At 38.5% G+C, this 27,833-nt stretch overlaps 1 protein-coding gene across 1 annotated transcript; it reads right to left on the bottom strand.

Moving 5' to 3' along the window:
• Nucleotides 1-27,833, bottom strand: LOC117289714 (cytochrome P450 27C1-like). The gene is made up of 9 exons (XM_033770971.1): nucleotides 26,880-27,833; nucleotides 10,862-11,052; nucleotides 10,260-10,462; nucleotides 8,971-9,174; nucleotides 8,316-8,482; nucleotides 3,186-3,358; nucleotides 2,469-2,547; nucleotides 1,437-1,649; nucleotides 1-1,162 (listed from the first exon to the last, which is right to left on the bottom strand). The coding sequence occupies exons 1-9, from the start codon at nucleotides 27,321-27,323 to the stop codon at nucleotides 1,052-1,054; spliced, it is 1,785 nt and encodes a 594-aa protein (XP_033626862.1). The 5' UTR covers nucleotides 27,324-27,833; the 3' UTR covers nucleotides 1-1,051.

Raw genomic sequence — 27,833 nt, 5'->3', positions numbered from 1 at the left:
TTGAGATACACCAAGTGTGAAATACTAGTCTTTGACAATTACCAATAATGTCCACTGCCTTTAAGGCTATAGTCAACATACTGCCAATGGATGAATGTTGCATTGTTGAAGACAAGGCCATGATTGGTATATTACTGAATCTGAAAGCTCACTGATGATCAAAAGTGCATCTGAAATACTGTAAAGTTGGGAAACGACATTTTGACGACCCTAAAAATGATCATTGTGTATTAAATAGTCAAAAATAATGTGCACAAAATTGCTAAAACAAACCCTTTTCAATAATTGCACCCATACACTGTATACTCGCTTCTTTCAAGAGTTCTGTGTGAAAAAAAAAACCACAGGCAAATAAATCTGGTGAGATTCGAACACACAACCTTTGCATTGCTAGGGAAGATATCTTCACAAGACAACCAAGCTGGCCCATTGAGCTAGGCTTTTTCTCTCCCTCAAACTTAGTGACCACCAAAATGACATTTCCACAGAATGTTTGTATGGTGAGTTTTTTATTACAAAAACTAGAGTGTGGGAATTAATTTACTCTTCCAACAAAACAATGATAAACTTTCCCTTTATATGGTGCAGTTCCCACGTTTCCAAAGAATGTTTTGAACCATGAAAATATAAGCTAATAAGATGTGCTCACATCATTGCCTGATGAGAGCATTTCACGAAACTTGATAATGCTTCCAACTAACAAAGAATTTTAAAGGGAATTTGTACATTTAAAACAAAAACATTTTTGTATAAATAATTTAGATTTCATTAGTTCCAGCACGACTATAAATAAAAATAGAAACAAAACTTTTTTGAATTTTGTGTAAATCCTGCCAACTGTTGCTTTGAAGTCTGATGATACACCATTATGATTTTGTATTAATACTCAATTTTTATTTCAAATATCTACATATATATCCAATCTCATCAGAATATAAAATCTCTGCTGCAGATGTTCTATTATTCCAAAACGCCGAACGTCAGTTTTGTGTCACCAACATGAGCATGCAGTCTCATCAAATAAAGATACCTTCACTGGTGCCCTTCTGCATCATCTGTCTGTGAATCCAACCTTCACTGGTCCTCCTGGAACAAGCAATCCTTGTACTGTAGGAGCCACTGTGCCTTCACCTAGATACTGCAATTTGAACGTCTGTGATATCTGAAGTGAAATAATTAAATATAAATTAAATCACAAATCAATAAAATGTAATTTGACTGTAAGCATCACCGCCATCATCGGAAAATGAAAATACTGCAGGGAAAATACAGCTGTCTAAAGGCACTAAACACTTTTTTGGTAATTCTGAAATCAGCAGAAAAAAACTTACTCGGTAACGAGCAAGGAATTAGAGCTGTTGATAGTATTACGACATAATTACTTTACAAACATGATACCGACACATTGTTTTTGCAACTGTAACTTATTTGCTTACCTTTGCCAAAGCTAAATTGAGCTCCAGTTCTGCAATCCTTCTCCCGATGCACATCCGAGGTCCAAACCCGAAGGGAACAGAGGCAAAGCTGGAGCTTGAGCAGTTCAGCCGACCCGACTTATCCCTCAACCAACGGTCTGGCTTGAAAGTGTTAGGCTCATCAAATATGTTTGGATCCCTGCCTATGACATACTGTAAGGAACCGATGATTGTCTGTAGAAAAACAGAAAAGAAGAAAACATACATTTTCAAAGTTATACATATAGTCTTGGTTTCAAGGCCTTCGCATGGATTATTTCCAAGTGATCGCTACATGCATGGGCAGCGCTAGATTTGCGCAAGTCTATTCTTGCTACTATGTGCAGGGTGCTGTATTGCCTGCTAGCTTTGCGCAGGTCTCATCTCACTACCATGTGCAGCGTGCTGTATCGCCCGCTAGATTTGCGCAAGTCTATTCCCGCTACCATGTGCAGTGCGCCGTTTTGCATGCTAGCTTTGCGCAGGTCTCATCTCGCTACCATGTACAGCGTGCTGAATCGCCCGATAGCTTTGTGTAAGTCTTTTCTTGGTTTTATTTCCAGCGTCAAATAAATTCAGGAAGAAAAGTGCGCACACTGTCGGTTATACGTTACATTACGTTACGCGTATGAGATAGTGACGTCTTGGACCAAGACTGCGTTGCCATTCATCCCTCATGGAAAAAAAAAAACAATTTTCTTTTGACTGATGAGGTAAAGGTTCTAATTCCTTATAATGGTTTTGGTAATATCTTTGCATTTTGGAACCGTTTGATTGTTTTACTTCTATGTAAATGTAGATATTATTTAGTTCAAAATAACCAGTGAAAATTTCATATTAAAAGGTGGTAGCGATTTTGAGATATCGCAAAAATCCCATAAATGTAAGACTTCAATAGGAAAACTTTCTCAAAATGCATTAAACTATCAAAAGTTGCTCTACTTCCCACAATAGAGTCATGACCAAACATATAGAGACCCATTATAACATTGAGATAACTTTATGATCCATTACCTTTTTAGGGATATGATATCCTCCAATGACAATGTCCTTTTCCAATATACGGTTGTTGGCCGGAACAACTGGATATAACCTTCAAAACAAAAATGAATATTTTGGTTCATAAATCGGCCATTGATTGCTCTCAAAACATGACTGAACCAAAAGAAATCTGTTTCTTGGCAGAAATGTTTTCCTTTTTATTGAATTGATAATGGTCTCCCATGGGTACAAGAAAGTGTAAAAAGACAAAAACATAAAATACAAAACAAACAAAAAATGTAAAGAAACAGTCATTAACATCATTGAAAATGTGGGGAACCCTAGTGCGCCCTCAGTGTTCAACATTCCAATCAGACTTTGTGATTTGCATAATATTAACAATAAAAAATTAAGTTTATGGTCACAGGCATAAGGCTCACTTTTTTTTTTTTTTCTCTGAGCAAGAGAGAGAACATTGAATTTTGCATGTTTGCAACGTATAAGGAAAACCGTGCAATTTCCAGACAAGTTTGTGTTGATTATTATAAATTATTCTACTTTAAAATTATTTATCTACCCCTTTGCATTTCATAACAAATGACTCAAAGACAAACTCGACCGATCCAAGGCTACTTGCTCCATTAAGGCTTGCGATTAAATTTTGGTTATGAACATGTGTATTGTTTGTATTTAGCACATGAGCACTTTGATGGATTTGTGCGCTTTATAAGATTTCATGATTATTATTACCTCAGTATTTCCTTGATAATGCTCTTGAGGTAGGGCATCCTGGCCAAGTCTTCAGTGTCTGCTGCCCTCATCTTGTCAGTTCCCAAAACTTCACATACCTCGTCATGTAATCGACTCTCTACATCTGGATGTCTGGAAAGTTCATACAGTACCCAGGCCAGTGTGTTGGATGTCTGTAGAAAACAAGCAAGAATTAATTAACAATTAAGATACAGCACTGGACACTAATTGGTAATAACTTAAAAATAATTGTTAGCATAAAAACTCACTAGGTAACTAGTCAATCTAAGCCAAAATATGGCTTGACCTAGACATCATTGCAACAGAAATGATTATTTTTTGCAAGTGTCTCCTGAAACCCTCTAAAACAGCATATCCAAAAAGTAGAAAAAAAGTAAGCAGGGGAAATATGCAGAAATTGCATAAACTAAAAATTACTGGTTTTCCCCTAAAACACTTATGCACACCCTATACAAAGTAGAGATCGTATTTTTTCACATGATTTTTTTTTCTCAAAAAGTCACACAAAAGTAAAAGAAAGCAAAAGATAGGGAAAAACAATAATGAAACAAATAAAAAGAGATTCAAAACTATAAAAAATAAAAATAAAAAAAAGGGTCCTCAGGAATTTGTTGTTTATTTGACAGCTGAGTCAAAGATCCCCCCTGGTTAGAAACAAAAAAATGAGCACACATTTCCGTTGTATGGAAATGAAAATTAATATATTAATCCAGGTCAGCAAAATATTTCATAACATTCTGAATTATGATGGAAATGTATTAATACTGAGATAAACAACCTAGACCAGGAGTCCTCAGGAATACCTCGGTATCCATTTCTTTTATTCTCCTCTTGACCCTTAAGATCCAATATCAAATTCTTTACATGTTTTCTCCCCAGTTAAAGTTTGGCCTTAAAGGCAGTGGAAACTATTGGTAATTACTCAAATCAAAATAATTATTAGCATAAAACCTTACTTGGTAACGAGGAATGGGGAGTGGTTAATAGTATTAAACATTTTGAGGAACGGCTCCCTCTGAAGTGACAAAGTTTTCGAGAAAGAAGTAATTTTCAACAAGTTTGATTTTGAGACCTTAGAATTAGATTTTGAGGTCTCGAAATCAAGCATCTGATAGCACACAACCTTGTGTTACAAGGGTGTTTTTTCTTTCATTATTATCTCGCCACTTCGACGACCCATGTTATTTTATGCATATGTTGAGACACACCAAGTGAGAAGACTGGTCTTTGACAATATTACCAATAGTGTCCAGTGTCTTTAAACAAACCGGAACCTATATAAAAATTATATTACATATCGCAAATTAGATTTGTCATTTATGACTCCCTCCACATCCCCTCAGATATCAATCATAAATTACTCATATATTTTTGTCCACTCTCTTCTCTCTTTCTTTGAGATTCTTGTCAGTTCTGTTTCTTGTCAGGGATGCCGACAAGTTTTCCCTGAGGGTTGTAAAAGGGCCCTTGAGTATGAATTACAGTCGGCGCCTTTTATTGATAAAGAATTCCACCTGTTGTTTTGGTCGAACCTTGCTATACATGTAGGTATAGTGAAGAAGGTGCTTAAAGGCAGTGGACACTATTGGTAGTTACTCAAAATAATTATTAGCGTGTAAAACCTTTCTTGGTGACGAGTAATGGGGAGAGGTTGATGGTAGAAAACATTGTGAGAAATGGCTCCCTCTGAAGTGCCATAGTTTTCGAGAAAGAAGTAATTTTCCACGAATTTGATTTCGAGACCTCACGTTTAGAACTTGAGGTCTCGAAATCAACTATCTAAACGCACACAACTTCGTGTGACAAGGGTATTTTTTTTTCATTATTATCTCGCAAGTTCGATGACCGATTGAGCTAAAATTTTCTCAGGTTTGTTATTTTATGCATATGTTGAGATACACCAACTGTGAAGACTAGTCTTAGACAATTACCAATAGTGTCCACTGCCTGTTTAGTCTTGGTATCTGGGATATTCACTGGATTTATGCTTTGTCTATTTTATTAATGTCTGACATTGACATGAATGACATGATCCCCATTCTTGGTTGAAACAATAGAAGTGTTTGAAAGTTTTAAATGTATTATGAGGCAGAATTATTTCCCTGGATGTTACGTGTATGGTCTGCTATTCACCTATTTTTATGTTTTACACAGGCGGTCTATGGTGAGTTTTTCCCCTGATCTGGGCCCAATTTCATAGAGCCGCTAGCACAAAAATGTGCTTAGCATGAAATGTTTTCCTTGTTAACAACAGGATTACCAACCAAATGTCCATGTGATTTTCAGGATAAGCAAACAACAGCTGATTACTAGTAACAAGCAATATGCAACAAACAGAAATGTTGTTGGTAATCCTGTTTTTATCATGAAAGAAATTTCATGCTAAGCAAATTTGTGTGCTTAGCAGCTCTATGAAATTGGACCCTGTTGACTCTTCATTGCAGTAAGGAACTTATAATAGGTAATCAAAGGCCTGGAATTTCAACTACCCAGGTCAAAATTCCAGTTGAACCTAGTTAAACTGGGTTTAACTGGAACTAGTTGAAACCAGTTGATAAACTAGTTAAACACAGTTAAACCAGTTAGTTTAATATAGAAAATGGACAGAAACCAACTGGTTTATAATTTCAACCTAGTTGAACACAGTTAAACCTAGTCCAAACCAGTTGGTTAATATGGAAAATGGACGAGTTTGATCACTATCCAGTTGAACCAGTTGACCCCAGTTAACTAGGTTCAACTGGAATTTTGACCTGGGTATGGGAGACCAAGGCCATTGTCCATTTTGAAAAGGGCACCTAATAAAATCTTGAAGTCTATGGGATACTTTTGAAGGGGGCATTATGACTGAGCACACAATCCACTATTGATCACTGTCATCTTGGGCCAAGACTAGCATTTTATAAGCACGGACCAGCTTTCAGATTCTTATCTCTGAATCTAATCTTACAGGTTTGTATGTTTGTCTTCACTGACCCCTGACCCCAACCCCTACAGTCATGGAACCTATAAACATGACACCAGTCCATCTATGCCCAGAGCAATTTAGTGGTTGGGTGAAAAACGGGTTACCTCCCATAGCTTGACCAGTGGGTCTACCTCTAAACACAGAGGAAGGAGCAGCTGGATGTTTTTTCAGAGTTTAAAGGCACTGATGGACACTATTGGTAAGTACTCAAACAACAACATTTAGCATAAAAACTCACTTGGTAAAGAGCAATAGAGAGCTGTTGATAGTATAAACATTGTGAGAAAGGAAGTAACATAGTTTTTGAGAAAGTAATAATTTCTTACTAAAATATTTGAATTGAATTTGAGACCTCTCAGCTGAGGTCTGGAATTCAAGCACCTGAAAGCACACAACTTGTGCGACAAGGGTGTTTTTTCTTTCATTATTCTCTCGCAACTTCGAAGACCAATTGAATTCAAATTTTCACAAGTTTGTTATTTTGGGCATATGTTGGGATATCAAGTGAGAAAACTGGTCTTTGACAATTACCAATGGAGTCCTGCGCCTTTAAGTGGTGTTTGTGTATAGAGGTGACCTACTCAGGTCAGTTTTAATAAAGGATTCCCTCAAACTGGTTTACATCAAACATCAGTTGTCAAGTCCGGAGTGAGAAAACATTGGTTTTGACATCCATCCCTTTGAACAAAAAAGTTTATACCACTTAGTGTCAATCAAGATGAAGTACAGACTTTCCCAGAAATGTACGTGTGAGGTGCCTGTCTTTTGGGTCTGTTGTTCATACTTAATTGTTGGGACCATAATGGAAGTGAAATCGAACACGTCAAGAGAAGCAGCCTACCAATAAACAACCGAGCATTTCACATAAGGGAGTGCATGAAGGTTCCTTGCGAAAAATTCCGCTAAAGTAAGTTTTTGTCTCAGGTCGGTATCTACCACAAAAGTTCACAATGTTTGAAAAAAACTCCCAATGAATGGAGACCATGTACAAAAAACCTGCTGTACTTTCACAAAAAGACATTGTGAACATTTCGCCAGGAGTTTTTTTTTACATTGTGTGAAAATGGCTTTAATTTCAAGCAAATGTGGCTTCTCCTTTTCTCGATTATGACTAGGAACTTGCACAGGTACAAAGGGAGGGTGTACCTGTGTTAGTTACTCCAAATAAATGAATGACCCAAAAAAAACCTTATCTTGAGACACATTTTAAGAAACAATTCCCCTTCAAAGAAATGTGGTTTTACAGTGAGAGAGAGATTAACAAAATCAATCTACCAATCTGCATTTGAAAAATTTCTCAGATTGTGTTTTCCAATTATTATTGTTCCTGCAGATTATTCTTTCTACGTTGTAGGATGCAAATCATTGAACGGTTTCAAAAACCAAAGGTATATTTATAAAATAATTGTTTGTTTTTGATTTGCACTGTAACACTGTAGCACCCCAAAAAAAAGAAAAAAACATCATGTATAGGAAGTACTGTACATTAAATGAACTGGACACGTTTTGTATTTACCAAAGACCAGTCTTCTCACTTGGTGTACCTCAACATATGCATATAACAAGTTTGTGAAAATTTGGGCTCAATTGGTCATCAAAATTGCAAGAGAATAATGAACGGAAAAAACACCCTTTAGCACAACTTTGTGTGCTTCCAGATGCATAATTAATAAAAGGCTTCAACAGAAGTCTTTTATTTTTCGAGTGAGAAATTATCTCCTTCTCAAAAACTATGTTACTTCAGAGGAAGCCATTTCTCACAATGTTTTATACATGTACTTTCACAGCTCTCCATTGCTCGTTCCCAAGTATGTTCTCGTGAATATCATTGGAAAGTGAGTGAAAATGTGGAAGTGAAGCTTGTGAGGGTGCAGGTGTAAACCGGTTAATTAGCATTATGTTAAATAAACATTTCCAAAATGCACTGAATTGGCGGAAGGATAAAAAGTAAGGTAAGTAATACGTCTACAAATGAAAGAAAAAAAGTACATTTAAAGGAAAATTAAGAAAACTCGGTGGGGTGTCTTTATAACCGTCACATGTATATGCTAAGAATTATTTTGATTTATTACCAATAGTGTCCAGTGCCTCAAAAAGAACAACAAATAGTTTGAATGAAACGAAAAGTTGAGTTTGCTTACTGTGTCCACCCCAGCTAGTAGAAGCTCACATGCATTGCTGTAAATCTCCTTCATAGTGAGTTGTTTGCTCGAGAGTAAATACGTTAAGAATCCATCGGAATCATGCTCTCCTTCACTTTCTGATTGCGCGGAGATCTCAGCCAATCGCCCATCAACCGCTTTCCTGGCTGTGAATAAGAAATTTGAAAAACTAGTTTGAAGTGTCCCTGCTTATGATTTTGACGATCGAAGAACTCTTACAAGAAATCTCTTGTATCTGATTATTATTGCTAGCTTCTTCTCTTTTTCATCCTTTGCCCTTTTTTGAATTTCTAGCTATGGTTTATACCCTCTTGTTCCGTCCTAGCTCGTTTAGTAGCGTTTTTCTTTGTTTGTTTGTCCTGTTTTGTCCAATTGTCTGTTGTTACTTCTTTTCTAGAAACCTACGTTACTTCAGAAGGAGCCGTTTTTATCACAATACTTTTTATACTATCAACCTCTCCCTATCATTCATTACCAAGTAAAAATTATGGTTTTATGCTAATAAATATTTTGAGTAATTACCACTAGTGTCCACTGCATTTAATGTGCACACCAAGTATTGCGATAAATAAGGTCTATGATCACCAAAAAGAACCCTGAAATGATCATCAGGTACTTTGATAGTAGCTCTCACCAAAACTAAAGATGTAGTCCCAAGCTGCCTCATGATCCTTCCATGGCTTGAGATTATACTTCCTGAAGAACTCCGGAGACGTCACAAAGAGAATCTGGCCCGACTGGAACATCTGATGGATGGAATCGATGAAGCGCTGAGATTCGGCAGGAATCTGCTTGTCAAGACAACCAATTCTCGTCTCAAACAGGATCTTAAAAATTGCTACGGGAAGCAAGATATAGGGTCAGGAATTTTAAAGATTACAATACATCTGATTGATAACATAGGCTATGATCAGTCAAATCGACAACAGAGAGCGCTTTTCTGCATTTGGAATAGTCTTGGCCCAAGATCGCTGACAAGACTAATCCATACCTGCGTGCATGGTTGAGAGTGGACGGCGAGTTGACAACTCAAGCGAGTTGATGTCAAGTTGATGGCAATAAGTTAGTGTATTCGCGCGCGATTGCGGACGATTCCAGATGGGATTGATTTCTCAAATATTTCGAATTTCAAAACAGCAAATTTGTAAGCATAATTCAGGGAAATATCTGACATTTTCGATCCGAATAATACATTTTAAAATCGTAATTTGCGGTAAAAATCTGAAAGTTCGGTTTTCCGAGTAAAAACAGAAAATTTGCATTAAATTTCTTCTTGTTGTGAAGCCAAGGACTCTCAGAAGTGGATCTTAATAATCACTGTACTATAGGAACCCAATGGAGAGAAGACTAGAGAGGAATGTTTTGCTTTTGATGTGGGAGGAAACCCCCATAGAATTAATCCCGAGGTAAAAACCCTTGTAGGGACTGGAAACCCAATCCACATTGTATCCCTAGGGTGACTCGAACCAGGGTCCAGAGGAGGAAAGGCCAGGAAAGGTTCCACTATGCAAACCTGACTGCACCTAAATTGTTTCCTTACAGAACATAAATTACAAAGTTTTTGCACGGGGGGGGGGGGGGGGGGGGGGAATCCCTTACAAAAAAAACCCTAAAAGAATCTTGTAGGAATCAAAGAAGAGACGAAAAATCTATAAAAATCTTGTAGGAATCCTATTTAAATCCTAAAGGATTCATAGACATTCCATCTATAGATAGGACTTTTTTGTAAGGGAAGCTGTTTGAACCAAATCCTAAGCACAATTTTACTGCAGACCTGCAGGCACTGGCATGTGATAGGTGCAAATGTAATAAGAACATGTATATAATCTTAACTGAAATAATATTTCAGTCAATTCTGTTATTTCATTCAAGAAAAACCAAACTGGTGTGCTAGGTACACAATCATTTTGTCATTACACTCACATTCCATTGACCACTTGTACATCTCATTGGTGAGTTCAGGTACCAGACCTTCCTGGTTATTAGTGACATCCCGGACGTAGCGTAACCTTTCGACCATGTCCCCAATAACTTCATTGATGACCCCGACGTAAGCGCCAACTTTTTGGGGCGGGAGTATTTTCTTGCTAAGTAGACGTCGTGCTCTGTGCCACTGTTGCCCTTCACTTTAAAAAAAACAACAACAGGTAAACAAGTTTTAAAATTATATACAAACAAAACAAATTGAAAAACAAAACCAAAATGTTTAGACCTTTTTCCAGAAAAACACCCTAATTCTGAGGTTTTGAAATCAAATCTCGGAAAATTACTTCTTTCTCAAAAACTATGTTACCCTGTTCTTTAGAGGGAGCCGTTTCTCACAATGTTATGTACTATCAACAGCTCCCCATTACTCATTACCAAGTAAGGTTTTTTGCTCATAATTATTGTGAGTAACTACCAATAGTGTCCACTGGTCTTTAAGCAGCTCTATGTAACTGGGCCCTGTGGAAACATGCTGCAGTTTCCCTAGAAAAATATCATGAATAAAACTTTTATTGTAAACATTATTAATCACAACTTACTGTGTCAGCACACCCAGAGACTCGTTGCGATGCATTCTGTACGCTTTCCATGGTTTCATGTCGACCCTCATTGGATACTTGTTGTCATGGCGATACATCAGTGCAACCAGCTCGGGGTCAGCGAGGTTAACGAACTCCAATGACCCCAGACGCTCTTTCCATATTGGGCCATATTGCTTGGTGAACGCTATCTGTTGGTGGAACAAAATATTTTAAATAAATTAACCATCAAGATTTTATAATAATACAATACCTGTATCACGGTAGAGCCATCTTGATTAAACTCCATTCCAACTCATTGTAACCAAACTGAGGCTGGAGGAAATAATAGTCTAGTGCCATACTGTTATTAGAAACAGGGAACATGACCAAGATGGTGACAGGTGCTAAAGGTCTATTGGCAAAAGTCATGTCAGTTTTACCTATAACTTGATTCAAATATGAGTAAGTTACCATGATACCAGTAACAAAACATTTTTGTGCAATACTACCAACTTTTCCCCCATTCTATCTTAATTTAAGTACCAACAAATGTAATCATGTCACATCATTGCGAACTTTGTATTTATACAAAGTTAGCAATGATATACAAAGTTGGCAATGATATGACATGATTACACTTAAAATGATTTATAAGAAGCATATACTGCACTATAGTAGCATTCAGTTATTTTATAAAAAAAAACCTTTTTTAATCATGCACAAAACTGAATTGCTTTGGAATTTTTGTCAAGAGCTGAATTATAAAAACACATTGGCATGGTTGAGTGGAGTGCATTACTTGTTTGTTTTGTTTGGGAGGCTTGTAAACCCATGGTGTACCCAATTGAAACCTTGTTATTATGCCCTAAGCGTGTGTTCTGTAATTTACCCCAAGTCACGTTTTTGTATTAAACCCTTAATCATTCCATCACATAAAGGTCAAAGGGTCCCAACTACAGCACATGGTTTTCAGTTCTGCATGTATAAATATTACTGGAATGATATTTGTAGTGAAACATTACGGACATGTTGTCAAAACACAAGCTTTGCCAGCATCTTGTTTATGCTGAATGGGAGAATACAACTAATATTGCCTGGTTAAGAAACAAAAAAACATAAACTTCACCACAGTTAAGATCTGAAGATGTATTTGTGGCTCTCTAAAATTTTGTTTATAGGGGCCCTACACTTAAGTTATGAAATTTCTTAAGTTGATGAGTTAATGTGCCAACTCCCACAAGTGAACTTTTCATTACTAGTTTTAGGAATGGAGGTACAATTTTTACAACTTTTTTTAAATAATGTTATGCCTAAAATGTCTGTAATGCCTCAATGTAGCCTTAACCCAAAATGATAGCCTTAACCCAAAATGTAACCCATGCCTTATCGCATAGCCCCAATACTGTAACTATAATAGTATTCCCCAGTCAGCACTCATGATACCAGTTGGATATCCTCGAGCTACACCTTTAGGTAGGTAGTAACAGTGTTACATTTAGGTACAGAGCATGGGCTTAATTAGGCTACATTTAGGTCCCATATATGGGTTGTTTAATCTACACTCTGGCATGCTCTATAGTAGACCAACAATTTCACTACATTTTTGAACGAAATTTATGAGAGCTCATGAGAGATTGCCTAAAAAACATCACAATCCTGTGAGGCAGGAGATTCTGTCCACCATACGGCGAACTGTGTACATAATACCTCTGATAGCGCCCTCTTTTGAAATATCCCCAATCAGGCAGCGTTAAAGGCAGTGGACACTATTGGTAATTGTCAAAGACTAGCCTTCACAGTTGGTGTATCTCAACATATGCATAAAATAACCAACCTGTGAAAATTTGAGCTCAATCGGTCGTCGAAGTTGCGAGATAATAATGAAAGAAAAAACATGGTTGATTTCGAGACCTCAAGTTTTAAATCTGAGGTCTCGAAATCAAATTCGTGGAAAATTACTTCTTTCTCGAAAACAATGGCACTTCAGAGGGAGCCGTTTCTCACAATGTTTTATACCATCAACCTCTCCCCAATACTCGTCACCAAGAAAGGTTTTATGCTAATAATTATTTTGAGTAATTACCAATAGTGTCCACTGCCTTTAACTTTCCAGAATCTCCGGTGGCCCGATTCTCCTGTACACAGGAGACGGCCACACCCAAAATCAACTGCCACCAGGGGGATGTTTCCACCAGGGGCATGACTGTCATGTCTACTCCTGTCTGTGGCTGAAACAGGGTTATCCCCTTGTTCACAGTCCAAAGGGTGCAGGCCTACGCATCAAATTTCATCCACTAGAAACTGTGGGCTGGTACGTAGATCTGGATCTAGATCTGGATCAGTACTGCAAGCTGCAAGCAATCTCCCAATTTGGAATGTATAGGTTGCAGGACAGCATCAACTACCTTTCCCAACTATGCATGGAGGTTTCTTCCTCCACGCTATGAGAACTATAGCATAAATCATCGGATTATTTTGACATAAGACTCACGCCCCCAGGATTTGCGCCTGTGGTCGCAAGTGTTTGTTTGGGTTCTTCTTTTTTCCCCCCGCATAAACATCATGAGAAACTCAAATCGGGCCTTGGTCAGAATTCTTGAGTTCGCCACTTTGAGAATGTCACTCTTGATGAATGTGTGTTTTTCCCCTTTCTTTTTTTGTTTTCTTTTATAGTCAAATGCTGATTGTAGCCTATTATTGTTATAACCTGCTGTTGTTCCATGAAAAGACGTCAAGGGCATAAACAATTAGATACCGGGTATAACGAACAATAAATAAACAAATCCATTCAATTTACACAGGTCAATAAACAAATCAAACCTACTGATCCTTAAAATTCTCTAAACCGGATATCCATTAAGTTCACAAAAATCAATAATGCGGTTATATGGACAATGGCCAACAAAAAGTCTCTAAAGTAGAATCATGCACCCTCCTGCGTTAACACCTTTCCTTCCCGTATAAGTATTCCATCCCAAAAATCAAATTACCACAAAGTAATGCTCGATTAACAGCAAAGGTCATTTGTAAGTTGAGAGACTGGTTTTATTTCCTTGGAAAGTTCACTTAAAGGCACTGGACACTATTGATAATTACTCAAAATAATCGTTAGCATAAACAAATACGAGCAAGGGAGGCCTTTGATAATATAAAACATTGTGAGAAACGGCTCCCTCTTCTGAAACATGGCTGAAAGTAGCGCGTTTTTTGAGAAAGCGGTAATTTCTCACTCAAATAATAACATACTTCACGCCTGGAGGGAGTTTTTTCTTTCATTATTTCTCTTGCAACTTCGATGACCACCAACGATACACTAAGTGAGAATACTAGTCTTTGGCAATTACCAAGGTGTCAAGTGGCTTTAAAAAGGGGACGCCAATCGGGCTTCACAGATCTTCTGCCCAACGGGGACCTCATTAATTTGCTGACAAACTCACTTGAAGATTCCAGGAAACTTTGATTGTCTCAGATGACATGAAAATATCTAGGTTTGTGGTTTGTGCTCGGGGCATCACCTGGAATGAACGTCCTTGCTTCTTGAAGACCCTCTAATGAAGAGAGTGACCCCATTACAACTAGCTCAGATACTCGATCTGACTGCTGAGGTCATTTATCGAGGGGGAACCGACGGTGACCAGAGGGCTCAATTTCATCCTTCCTTCATGATTTCGTAGACTTTCTGCACCAAAAGTTGCCGTTTAGCACAGTACACAAAGATGTCTATTTTGTCCGCACTCATTTTGACGGATTCCCTGCTAAGATAGTCCTAATGTTTTGCTTAGCAGTTGGACGAGAAATCATTCCTTCTAAGAACAACAACCTCATGGAAATGTGGGTAGTGACAACATCGAATTAAAGACACTGGACACCTTTGGTAATTATTAAAGACCAGTCTTCATTAAAATGCATTAAATAACCTATGCAAATTTGAACTCAATTGGTCGTCCGTCGAAGTTGCGAGACAATAATGGAAGAAAAAACACCCTTGTCAGACTGGTCAGACGGAGTTGTTCGCTTTCAGATGCTTGATTTCGGGACCTAAAATTCTAGTTCTGGGGTCTCGAAATCAAATTCAAATACTTTAGTGAAAAATTACTTCCTTCTCGAAAACTACGTTACCTTAGAGGGAGCCGTTTCCCACAATGTTTTATACTATAATCAACAGCTCTACATTGCTTGTTAACAAGAAAGTTTAAACGCTAACAATTATGTTGAGTAATTACCAATAGTGTCAAGTGCCTTTTAAGATGGCAGATAGCCATAACGGAATGCTTAGGACAAAGATCAATACCAGAAACTAGGTTGCAGTTCTAGAGTTTCGTAATAATCTTACCAATAGTTACATGTTCTTTGAAACGGTTTTTCTCTAAAAACCTGCTAAAAAGAAAATTGCAAGGAATATTGGTCTCCAAATAGCTAGTGCATCTGACTCTGTGTTAAGGGCAACATTAATTGTTGTCACACTTCAAACTTCTTTATTTATTTGCTCTATGCTTGGGAAAACTAATATCGCCTTTTGTACATAGGTACAGTGAAGTTATTTCGCTACGAAACCTTCCCGAAAACACTTTTTTTCCCCGCGTTTTCGAGTTATCGCGTGAATATTGAGACTACTAGTTGGTATTTTTGTGATAAAAACAAAAACATGATCATTGAATCATAATATGTATACAGCATAAATCCCTGTTCCCTCTTTTATCATCAAATAATGTTGACCTTTTAATATCTTCACTCATGTTTCTTTGTTCTGGTGTGGTTTTGAAAAACAGAACACACTAAAGGCTTGCCATCTGACCCCAAAACTGTAATCGACCACCAACAAAAGCCTCTTTGTTTACACGTCAGAATCCGTTGTGTTCGAATTCCCATTGTGAACTTGGACATTTCTAGAACATGGTGCACGTGTGGATATGTGCAAACAAGCAGGATTCTCAGAAACCGAAAACCTTCCTGTATATTTAAGATATAAGTCGATAAGGCGATTTGTCAAACAAGTTTCTTAACAAAGGTGTACCAAGGAGATTGAGATTTCTTCTTGTCTTTCATTATAAAACCTCTTACAAAGCGGAACAAAAACATTAATCGCATTTTGGACGGTAACGTACACTGTATACCACCGACACAGTCAGCAAGTTGCAAGCCAGATGTTGTAGGCCTACGACTAAACCTTCCCCCTTTTGTTTAGGTACAAAAACCTCCCCTTCTTCTAGACTAAATCTTGTTGTATTACGAAGAATGTTATAATGTATTGTAGGCCTACGACTAAACTCTCCTCTTTCCTTTTTAAAGGGTCTGTGCAACTTGTGTAGGACAAAAAACACAGTTCCACAGATTTACACTAAACTTACACAGTTTGAAGATAATGATAGTAGAAAGCTTCCCTGAAAATATTACGTGCTGAGGTGCTGTAGTTTTTGGGAAATGAGTAAAACAATGTAATGAAAATAATTCTCGTCTCATGAGACGAAACCTATTTTAATCATTTACAAACGTATTTTCATGACATTGTTTTACTCATTTCTCAAAAACTACAGCACCTCAGTACGTAATATTTGAAGGGAAGCTTTCCATTATCATTATCTTCAAACCCTGTACGTTTAATGTAAATCTAAATGGACATTTTAAAAACGTACCCAAATTCTTGATGTATTCAGAAGATCAGTTTCTGCTTCCTTTGACCTGGCACTGCAAGATATTTGCATTGCCTCAATATAAACTAGTGCACCACTGACATGCTGCAACCTTATAAATGTGTTTAAAGGCACTGGAAACTAGACACAGGACTTGAATCAGCAGATTTCAAGTCAGCAATGGGGGACAGAAAGGCTTGGGGAACCATCGTGATTCGAGGACACCACTCGACTTAAGCAAGCAAGCAAGCAACTATTGGTAATTACACAGAATAATTTAGCTTAAAAACTTAGGCCTACTTGGTAAAGAGCTTGATGAAACATTGTGAATAACGTAGTTTTCGAGAGAGAGTAAGTTTCTCACTCACTATAATACTTCAGACCTGAAGTCTTATTAGGAATCTGAAAGCACTTTATGCAACAAGGGAGTTTTGTCTTTCATTTTTCTCTAACAAATTCGATGACCAATCGAACCCAAATTTTCACAGGCTTGTTATTTTATGGTGCATAAATATGTTGGGATACACCAAGTGAAAAATTGCAAATCGTGTTCAGCGCCTTTAAAGTCACCTGGAAGTGGTATTTTTTCAAAATAAAGCTTTTGTCACTAATATATGTGTTTTGATGAGTGGAATGTGAATAAACAGTTAACGAAGGTTTTAAAAAATCAGTTCTTATGTTATTTACAAATTTAAGAGTAGACCCCGACCCGAGAAGGCGCTGTTCGTGACGTCAATCGAGGCAGACTTTGCCTGTAATGCGTAGAGTAAACAGAACTGCAAAGTACATGTACGGACCAAGTCGTGAGTTTGTACGTTTCAAAAAAAAAAAAATGTTTTTTTCCGGCAATGCCGACCAGGTGTATTGCTGCTGAATGCAGAAAAAAACACTTTTTGAAATGTACCAACTCACGACTTGGACGTACATGTACTTTGCACGTGTGTTTACTATACACATTGCAGGCAAAGTCTGCCTCGATTGACGTCACAAAAGAATAGGCGGTGTCAGCCCCCCAAACAACTTTATATATTTTTTAAACATATAAATCGTGACAAACAATTACTAAAAAAATTGTTTTATTGTTCGTAAGCATTACTCTTATGTTTGAAAGGGAAAACAAATATATATTTCCAGGTGACTTTAAGGGATCAAAGTAGATGAAGAAAAGGCCAGTCCGAGCAGCGTCGTTCTTGGATGAGCTTTGTAAGACTTAATCTTCACCAGAACAATTCACTCTGAGGTTACTCTATGTCAAGACCTCCTCAACCCAAGACAACTGGTTTTTCCCGTTAACGTTCCATAGGCTTATCATCTTTTCGACCTTCCTTTAACACGTAATATAAGCAGCTTTGGGAAATCTGTTGAACATCAGAATAGGCCAAAAGCGACGGTATTATAGGCCTAAGTGCTTGTCATGTAGTCCAAACCCCTTTTTATGGAATCAAAGCTAAGTAATACTGATTGTAAAAACAACCATCTTTTTTAAATCGCAGCTTTCGAGTTTTACTTTTATACGATTAAGACATATCCTAACTGTGAGGCATTCACATTCAAAATCAAAGACCACTTTGCGAAAGGATTTTAGGTGAGGTTAAAACCATTAACACCAACTATAACACTGGTCTACTTCCAGTATAACATGGGCACACTATCGATAAGATACAGTAGATTTAGAGCTGATAAAAAAGACTAAACCCCATTGGACGCTGACGTTTGTTTTAGTCATCTTCGACTTCATCACCTAAAAAGTATCCCGTATAAAAGCGCATGGTACGTTTGGTAAATCTCAACATAAGTATGCATACAATAACAAATCTGTGAACACTAATTGGGCAAAATTGGACATCGAAGTTGCAAGAAAATAATAAAAGAACAAACACACTTGTTGCACAATTTTGTGTGTGGTTTCAGAGGACTGAAAACAGGCTTCAAGTCTTTTCTAGAGACTCTGAACATGTACCTCTTTCTCACTAAACTACACGTTACTCCAAGGGAGTCGCTCCTCCCAAGCTGTTAAACATGGTTATGACCTTTCCCTATGGTGATACTATCATATAGCTCTCCGTTGCTCGTTACCAAGTAAGTCTGTATGCCAACATATTTATATTTTGACTAATTGCCAAAAAGTGTCCAGTGCCTTTAACTTAAAATCCAGAGAGCGTATAATTAACTTTTGAAGGCATGTGTACCAGCTACCCAAAGCAGGTCGCTATCCTTGATGTTATGTGTGTAATGAATATAGGCCCATAATGATGTACACAAACAGCTGAATGTAGTTTTGCCTCATATAAACAACTTGGGATTGTCACCGGGTAGTGAACCCACCAACAAAAGATGTTTTCCCGAAGTCAAAACATCCAAAGGGCAAGACTATTCTTACTTTTGATAATTGCGAGTTCTTCTTTTACCTTCAATGTTTATAAATCACTCTCATTATCTATTACAACCGAACCAGGGTCGAGACGTCATCAAAGAGAGAGGATAGCTGGCCCCAAATGACCAGCCTTGTAAACATGTTTAAGAGCTCCTTGTCTGTTGTCTTCCCTCCTCTGTGATCTGCGATTTCTTTTCAGAACCCCCATCTTGGACAGTCACCGAAGCAGGCGTTAGCTACGGCTGGGTGCTTTTACAATCCAGCAGTGTATAGCCCAAGATGGGTAGGGAGTGACTGACCGGGAGTGCGTGACCTCCTTTTATTTATGGCAAAAAGATTCCACCAAATCAATTCACACTTGTCCATGGAAAAACCCTAAAATAACTAACTTTTCTGATCATTTTTGAGATGAAAACAGTCTTGGGTGAGCCCAAACTTCCACAAGCTTGTTATGGTATGCATGTTGAGAACCGTATACACCAAGTCAGAACACTGGTCTTTGACAAACTACAAAACGTGTCCAGGGGTGGATTTCACAAAGGTAGTCCTAACTTAGGACTAGTCCATGGCAATGCTAAGAGATAGGACCAGTCCTAAGTTAGGACCAGTAACTCATCCTAACTTAGGACTGGTCCTATCTCTTAGCATTGCCTAGGACTAGTCCTAAGTTAGGACTACCTTTGTGAAATCCACCCCAGTGCCTTTACCGTGACCCGTGACGTCTTCATGCTTGCAAAAAGATAAAAACAAATCATTTCAGGCTGCCCATGAAAAAACAAAACATAGATATATGCCAAACAATCTTGGGGATGAAAAACAGTTTTAGCAATTTGAAAACGTATTCAGATGTCATTTCTTCCATATGAAAAGGAGCCTTCAAGGAATGTGACGAAAATGCACTCTATTTTTTTAAACTGATGTCGACACCATTCCCCACAAAAGGATGTCTTCGAAAAGCAATTTCTTTGCAACTCTCGGGGTAAACTTGTTGCCTCAAAAGAAGAAACCAAGTATAGAAGGACAATAGTATAAAGTTCAGAATATGGTCGATAAAGGTTAAAGAAGCTAAATTACCGGTCTACGATCTGTTACTGATTCCTCGCTGATTAAACCTGTTGAATTGTCAAGTCACAATTACTCCAAAAAGGAACCTCGTTTACATTAATTAGTCAGACGCATTTGCGTACATCGTCGTAGTGTTTGTGACACCATTCCCATCAGTTGATGCAAACAAAGTCACAAATAATGGTGAACCTCCAAAAGAAATCTCCGTCATTGTCAGGAGCTTTTGCATACATCGTTTAGTGTTTGTGACATCATTCCAAATGTATGTCATTTGAAATCATTTAACTTATGACTTTAAAGGCACTGGACACGTCTGGTAATATTGTCAAAGACCAGTATTCTCACTTTGTGTATTGGGGTTCAATTGGTCATCGAATTTACAAGAGAATAATGAAGAAAAAAACCTTCTTGCATAATGGTGTGTGATTTCAGATGCATAATAAAAGGCTTCAGCTGAAATATTTTTTATTGGAGTGAGAAATTACCTTTTTCAAAAAACAAAAAAACCGCTACTTCGGAGGAAGCTGTTTCTCACAATGTTTTATATTATCAATAGCTCTCCATTGTTCATTGTAAGTTGTTATGCTACCAATTATTTAGAGTAATTACCAATAGTGTCCAGTGCCTTTAAAAAGGTCACACTAGAAAAATGACACCACACCAGAATTCGAGCGTCTCCTCCCAGAATTGCCATCAGAATAGGTTGATGTCCCGCAAGGGTCGAGTCCAGCAATCATGCCGTCACTTTAACCTAAATCTACGGAGTCTCGACCCCTGAATGGAGGTCGACAGCCGCTGGGTTGCTCCACACGCCGTGTGAGGATGCCGGTCTTAAGGATCAGAGTTAAGAACTTGGTGCTGAGATGTTGCCTTTTCATCCCTACCGACAGCTTTATTGGGTTCTCCCGATTTAATTTTCTACCACGGGGTACTTTTATATTGGTATCGTGTACAGTCGTGGCGTGTCACAGGTGAGCTGATTCCGCCGTCTTATAAGCGCCAAGACCAGGCGAGTTGAGTTGACAGTATAGTAAAGAGGTGTAAACATAGGCCAATATCACACGTTCACAACAGAATTGACATTACGAGGCGGTCTTGAATAAGACGTTTAAACATACATTTCAGGCCTGATACTTCGCGGAGGCAACGAAGGTGATTGCCTCAATGCCCCCTGGTCAAAACATGCTCCAGCAAAATTTACATGTTCCTCATAGGATGCCCCTTTCTATGTGTGAAAATGCCTTTGTGCCCTTGCCCTTTCAAAAACGAGGCATCAGGCCTGATATTTTTGAAATGGACACACTCAGAAAATATGGCAGAGCTGGAATAGCATGAAGGGCCATGGCTCTCCGATGCCCCGGTCATGACCTTGGTGCCCCTTCAAAAATTGCCCATGGACTTGAGATTTTCCAATGTAAGTGCCCTTTGCTATGAAATGGTCTTGCACTCTAAAAGATGAATTTCAATGCCTGGAACGGTACACAGAAACCTGCAGACAATCCCAGATATGTTGAGTTTGGAACCCTTAAAGACACTGGACACAATTGGTATTCTCAACATGCATCTCAACATGATCATAAAAAATATTTTAAAAATGTGAAAACTGGAGCTCAATTTGGTCATCGAAGTTGCGAGATAGTAATGAAAGAAAAAACACCCTTGACACACGACATTGTGTGCTTTCAGATGCTTGATTTCGAGACCTCAAAATTCTTATTCAAATTCGTTGAAAACTCGTTCTTTCTAGAAAACTACGTCACTTCAGAGGGAGCCGTTACTCACAACGTTATATATAGTATCAACCTCTCCCCATTACTCATTACCCCGTAAGGTTTTACGCTACTAGTTGTTATGAGTAATTACCAATAGTGTCCACTTCCTTTAATGACTATAATTAATGTATCAATTATACGACTGCAGACATAAAACAGTTGCCAAGATAAATGAATGCTAGATAAATGGATCGAAATGCGAGGAGAAATGCGTAAGTATAGCTGCTCAAAAAACAAAATGGGTAGTTTGCTTGAGTGAGTTTATACAAATCAACTTCAAAACCACCCTGAGAACGATCAACATTATCTGGTGAGCTTGGAACCTAACGATTATTAATGTCAAAACTACGACTGCCGACATATAGTTGGCAAGATAAATTAATCGAAATACGAGGAGAAATAAAGGCAGCTCATTAAAAAACAGTAAAGCTTGTTCCAATGGGTTACAAAATCAATTTCAAACATAATGTGTTGAGTTTGGAACCCCTGTCACAACTACGACTGCCGACATGACTATAGTTGGCAAGATAAACAAGGGCAAGCATGGAGGAATAAATTAATTTATTCCTCCATGGGGCAAGGTATGAATCGAAATACGAAGAGAAATAAAGCAGCTCATTAAAAACAGTATAGCTTAATCCAATGGGTTATAAAATCAATTTCAAAAACCACCCTAAATGGTTTAGAACCCCTAATGATTATTAATGTCTCAACTTTAAGACTGCAGACATTATTTGGGATATTACTGCAGCTAATCTCGTCCTCATTTATCTTACTTTCGGATGGTGAATGTACGACAACACGACTGTACCCCTTCTGTGTTGAACAACAACCCAGACAGTTCGTTACCTTCAAAATTAATGGATCATCGCCATGAGAAAAGGGTGGGCACCCCCCCCCCCTAATCACCCGCCCCTTGTCTAATTCTACCTCCATGTATACACGAAGAACGACAGACACATTATTGTCCCCGCAATTAAATCCAAGGTTTACAAAAGCAGGACAATAAACGCCAGGCTCGGGCTGACAAAAACAGATTCGATTAAAAAAAACATGATGGGGTTTTGGATTGTGATGAGGGTCTCTGATGCCCGGTCTTTTAAATAGCATGCGGCAGAGAGAGATTATGTCCCCGTGTAATTAACGCGTTTTACCCGTAAGGTGTCCCAAAACGTGCCTCAACTCCCAGGTCTTTCACTCCTCACCGAACGATTTGTAAATTTCTCTAAATTAACTTTCAAAGCACGTTTTTTTTTTTTTTTTTTTTTTTTTTTTTTTTTTTTTTTGGGGGGGGGGGGGGGGGCGTTTGGCGTTGCCTGAAAGTTTATTCACCCTGTTTACTCTTAATTTTACTAGAAGTGAGCACTTCACAATGGGTACGCCCCCTTTTCAAGACATCAAAGGACACTACAGGAGCCATGCGAGGACACGAACATTGCGTAATCACCAATTAACCTACCTGTACCAGAGCGAACCTTGCCCCTAAAAAACACCCAGGACGATCGAGGGGTTGAGAGACCTCTTCTTCAACACGTTTCTTTTATCTAGGGGCTGCTCTTTCACAACTTGTGGAGTAGTTTGTTCTTGGTAAAGTGGGCCTTTGCCGTTGGCGTATTGTCAGTCTGACCGGAATTGTTGCCGATTTTCTGCCTCAGCAATTCTCACGTGCGGTCCTGACCGGTAGTACCCATCTTGCCATCAAGGTAAAAAATAGATGGGGACATAATGTAAGGAGTAAGGGGTCCTTGCTCTCTGCCGACTGATGGACTGAGTGAGTCCACAGGTCCTTTTTCAGTGAGCATAACGCATTGACGAAGGCCAGGAACAAGACTCTGTTTATGCCTCAAAAATATAGTTAAACAGATTTCGTGACAAACAAAAGTGTTGGAGGCTTTGCAGCTTTACGGCTTTACTCGTTGGTAACAATAATGAGGACTAATTTAAATGGGATTTTATAAAAAGATGAATGAAAAGGGACATAATAATGGACCATCATGACACGACAGGCGAAGTGGAAAGAGGTAAAGGGGTAAAAACCGGATTACTTGTTCATTCCAAGAAAAATCTTCATCATTAACGAAATTCTCATTTTATAGTATCTGTTAATTCCCAAGCTTCGTTTAAACTTATCCTATTAAAATCATGGAGGAAAAAATGTTCTAATCGATAACTCACACTTCGGGACCGCCATCGACCGCCATCAGACTTCAAAAGAAGCTCCACAAAATAACCGCTAAGGTTTTACGTTATAGGCGCGAAAAGTAAATACTTTTTAATGGGTTTTTTTACCACGTCGTCTGACGTGGGTTGCCTGAGGCGGTATACAAACGAAGTGTATTGACTATCAATTAATAATGTACTCCTATTACTGCTAAGCAAGTCGGGCAGGACAACAGCACGAATCACCAAAAAGTCCCTGTTCACAAAGTCACAACAAGATAGTTTTGTCAATTTGCACATAATATCCAAAAAGGGAACGATCGTGTAAAAAGAACATGGTAAAACAAACGTAAATTTCAAAGGAAGTTTACAAGATCATTGTCTACGAGCTGGTGAAGTGCTGGCTCTCGATAAAAGAGTGATATTAAAATAGCAATGCACGAAAACGTAGTTTTCGAGAAAGAACACTTACGCAACTTTTTTCATTCATGACTGTCTGAGTTTAAAGGTACTGGACAACAATAGTAATTACTCAAAATAATTACTGGCATAATAAAAAAAAAATCACAAGCAATTGAGAGCTGTTGATAGAATAAATTAAAACATTGTGAGAAACTGCTCCCTCTGAAGAAACGTAGTTTTCGAGAAATAAGTCAGTTCTGAGGTCTCGAAATCAAGCATCTGAAAACACACAAGTTTGTCTGACAAGGGTGTTTTTCTTCCATTATTATCTCGCAGCTTCGATGACCAATTGAGTTCAAATGTTCACATGTTTATTATTTGGTGCATGTGTTGAGATACACCAAGTGAGAAGACTGGTCTATGACAATTAAAAAATAGTTTCCAGTGTCTTTTAGTGAGTCAGTTCGTTGTAGAAAGTTTCCGTAACACTTATTTTTTGTATTAGGTGAGTGGAAACATAATTAGATTTAACCCACGCAACTGAAATATGACGTCTCCTTAAATTTACTCAAATAAAAAAGGGAGGGGACGGTCATAAACATTTCATCATTAAGTCTTTAAAATGTCATCCATCACCAAAATACCGATCAACCTTTCACTAACAGAGTCATAAAATATCTGACCACAAGCATTATAGTTCTGCGGTTTAAGCGTAGGCTTTATAACCGCTGTCATGTAAAAACATTTTCAAAGTTCGTCATGTTTAAAGTCATGTTTAAAGTCACCTGGAAATAGAACTTTTTTTCTTTCAAACATAAGAGTATATGCTTACGAACAATAAAACAATTTTTTTAGTAATTGTTTGTCACGATTTATATGTTTAAAAAATATATAAAGTTTGCGGGGCTGACTCCGCCTACCCCTTTTGTGACGTCAATCGAGACAGACTTTGCCTGCAATGTGTATAGTAAACACACGTGCAAAGTACATGTACGTCCAAGTCGTGAGTTGGTACATTTCAAAAAGTGTTTTTTCTGCATTCAGCAGCAATACACCTGGTCGGCATTTTTGAAACGTACAAACTCACGACTTGGTCCGTACATGTACTTTGCAATTGTGTTTACTCTACGCATTACAGGCAAAGTCTGCCTCGATTGACGTCACGAACAGCGCCCTCTCGGGTCGAAGTCTACTCTTAAATTTGTAAATAACATAATAACTGATTTGTTAAAACCTTAGTTAACTGTTTATTCACATTCCACTCATCAAAATACATTAGTGACAAAAGCTTTATTTTGAAAAAATACCACTTCCAGGTGACTTTAAGTTTAAAGGCACTGGAAACTCAAAACAATTGTTACCATAAATACGTAATTGGTAACGAGCAATGGATAGTATAAAACACTGAGAGAACGGCTCCCTCTGAATTAACGTTGTTCTCGAGAAAGGAGTAATTTCTCACTGAAATAATTACTTGAATTGAATTTGAGACGCTCTCGAAATCGAGCATCTGAAACCACACAACTTGTGCGACAAGGATGGTTTTTCTTCCATTCGACGACCAATTGAGTCAAAATGTTCACAGACTTTAACAATTACTAAAGGTGTCCAGAGCCTTTAATGGATTGGGTCCTTACTCTCACAGTGGACGGAAAATATTGATGCGGAAAAAAAAGTTTTAAGATGGGGCCAGACGAGGGCATCATAAAATACCAAACTTGTGACCGACAGTATATGGGGCCTGTCGATTTGTATAAAGGATGGCACGGTTTTATTTGTTCAACTTAAATGTTATAAACGTCATGCATGAAGGTAGAAAATATATTTACTCTATTTTAAATACTCGTATACGAATACCATGGTAAAAATCAAAGTCCTATTTAAAAAAACGTATGTCTGAAATACTAAAGATGTAAGAGACTGCCCCACCCCTCCCACTTTCAATTTTCGCCATCTATATGTGCCCATGAACGTGTGCTAAAAGTGGGCGAAGCACAAACATGTTTCGTCGTTTGCCCGAATTCGCGGACAAAACCTTTGACTAAAACGTGATGCCACGTGATGGTTTATAATTCGTCACGTACATAGCTCGTGGTCCTCAACGGTACGCTTTCAAGAAACGTCTTCAACAATTTGTCTAAAATCTGCTTAAAAGATGTGTGCCTTTATTTGCTATTGATCAGCAGCGTTAAACCTTTACATGCTCAAATGGACTCGGAAGATAAGCCCCATTAACTAGTGATAAAGGGAACACATGTGAAGGATTGATACCGACTGATTTGATCTGTCAAACATGCAGGCCTGATACTTCACGGAGCGGAGGCCATTGGTGCCTTGGTGCCCGAAAAATGCTATCAGTAGAAATTTACAATTTTCCTCAAACGGGGGCCTTTTTACAAAGGAGAAAATGCCTTGTTGTCCATGCCCTTTCAATGCAAAAACGAAGCATAGCCTATACATGCCTGAACCGTGTACCCATTGGTCAAGTGAACAGCCTTCTGAAGAATTATCATCTTTATGGCGAAAGGCTACAATAATGTTTTTCAAAGTACGAGGCGGGTGCGCAAGTACAAATTACGAAGAAAGAGGCCTCCTTGTTACTTTGTAAAAACAAAATTTGAAAATAAGCTTACCTGATGTTCGTAAATGCGACTGAGGCCATTTCCAACCAAGTATGTGCCAAGCGTACCGATGAAAGGCCAGCCCTTGGGCCCAGGAATCTCATCAAATGACCGCACCTTTAGATCGACATCTTGCTGCTTCGGAGTGTGACTCTCCTCGGTTGAGGTACCGTGCCTAACGGGGCAGACACCCCACGACTCGGCCCTTTGATTTACGGTGGGGGCAGTGGTTCCGGTCGCATCAGTGGCTGTAGTTGCAGCAGCGCCCGATACAATAACTTCATGCATCTGTTGCACGGTGTTAATGTCCGAGGAGTGGGTCTGCTCACTGCCGTGGGGCTCTGGTGGTGGTGGGGATGGACGCTGCCTGGGCACGGCAAGTGTGCTTGCTGATTGTCGGGACGACCGAAGTCGTGATGCCGACGCAAATATACGGGAAACTTGTTTCGATGACATAATGAATGGTACAGGAACCTGTCAACTTGAAGAGAAAGTTTTTCAAAAGTCCCAGAACTTTCAGTTCGCTCTTCCGCTATACCAAATTTCTGGGTTTACTAAAACAAATTCTGGTATACTCTACTTCACTAAAACAATAAACTCATTCACGAGTAGGCTACAGCTCCAGTTGACAATCAAAGCTGGACATATTTCTTGACACACCAACTAGAAGAAGATTCCACGGAAAAGGTGTTAGTGGTTTGCCAAATCCTGCCGGAATGTTCAAGAGGGCGGCGGAAGCGGGCGAGGTGCAAATAAACAACCGAGTGTTCTCTAAACTGCCAACAAATACTGATTGAAGATCCGCGATCTTTCCGAAGTAGAGTAACACACGTGCACACCACCAACTTGCGTCTCTCTGTGACACCTCCTTGATCTGCGAATGTAGGCTTACCTTCTGCATGCTGCGGACGGTCCAGTAATTACACACTCGGGATTCCCTGGCCTCGCTTCATAACTCTGCGGTGA

The sequence above is a fragment of the Asterias rubens genome, chromosome 4, assembly GCF_902459465.1.
Source record: "Asterias rubens chromosome 4, eAstRub1.3, whole genome shotgun sequence".
Taxonomy (NCBI): Eukaryota; Metazoa; Echinodermata; class Asteroidea; order Forcipulatida; family Asteriidae; genus Asterias; species Asterias rubens.
The sequence above is the reverse complement of the archived record's forward strand: the minus strand, read 5'-3'. Positions and strand labels throughout refer to the sequence as shown.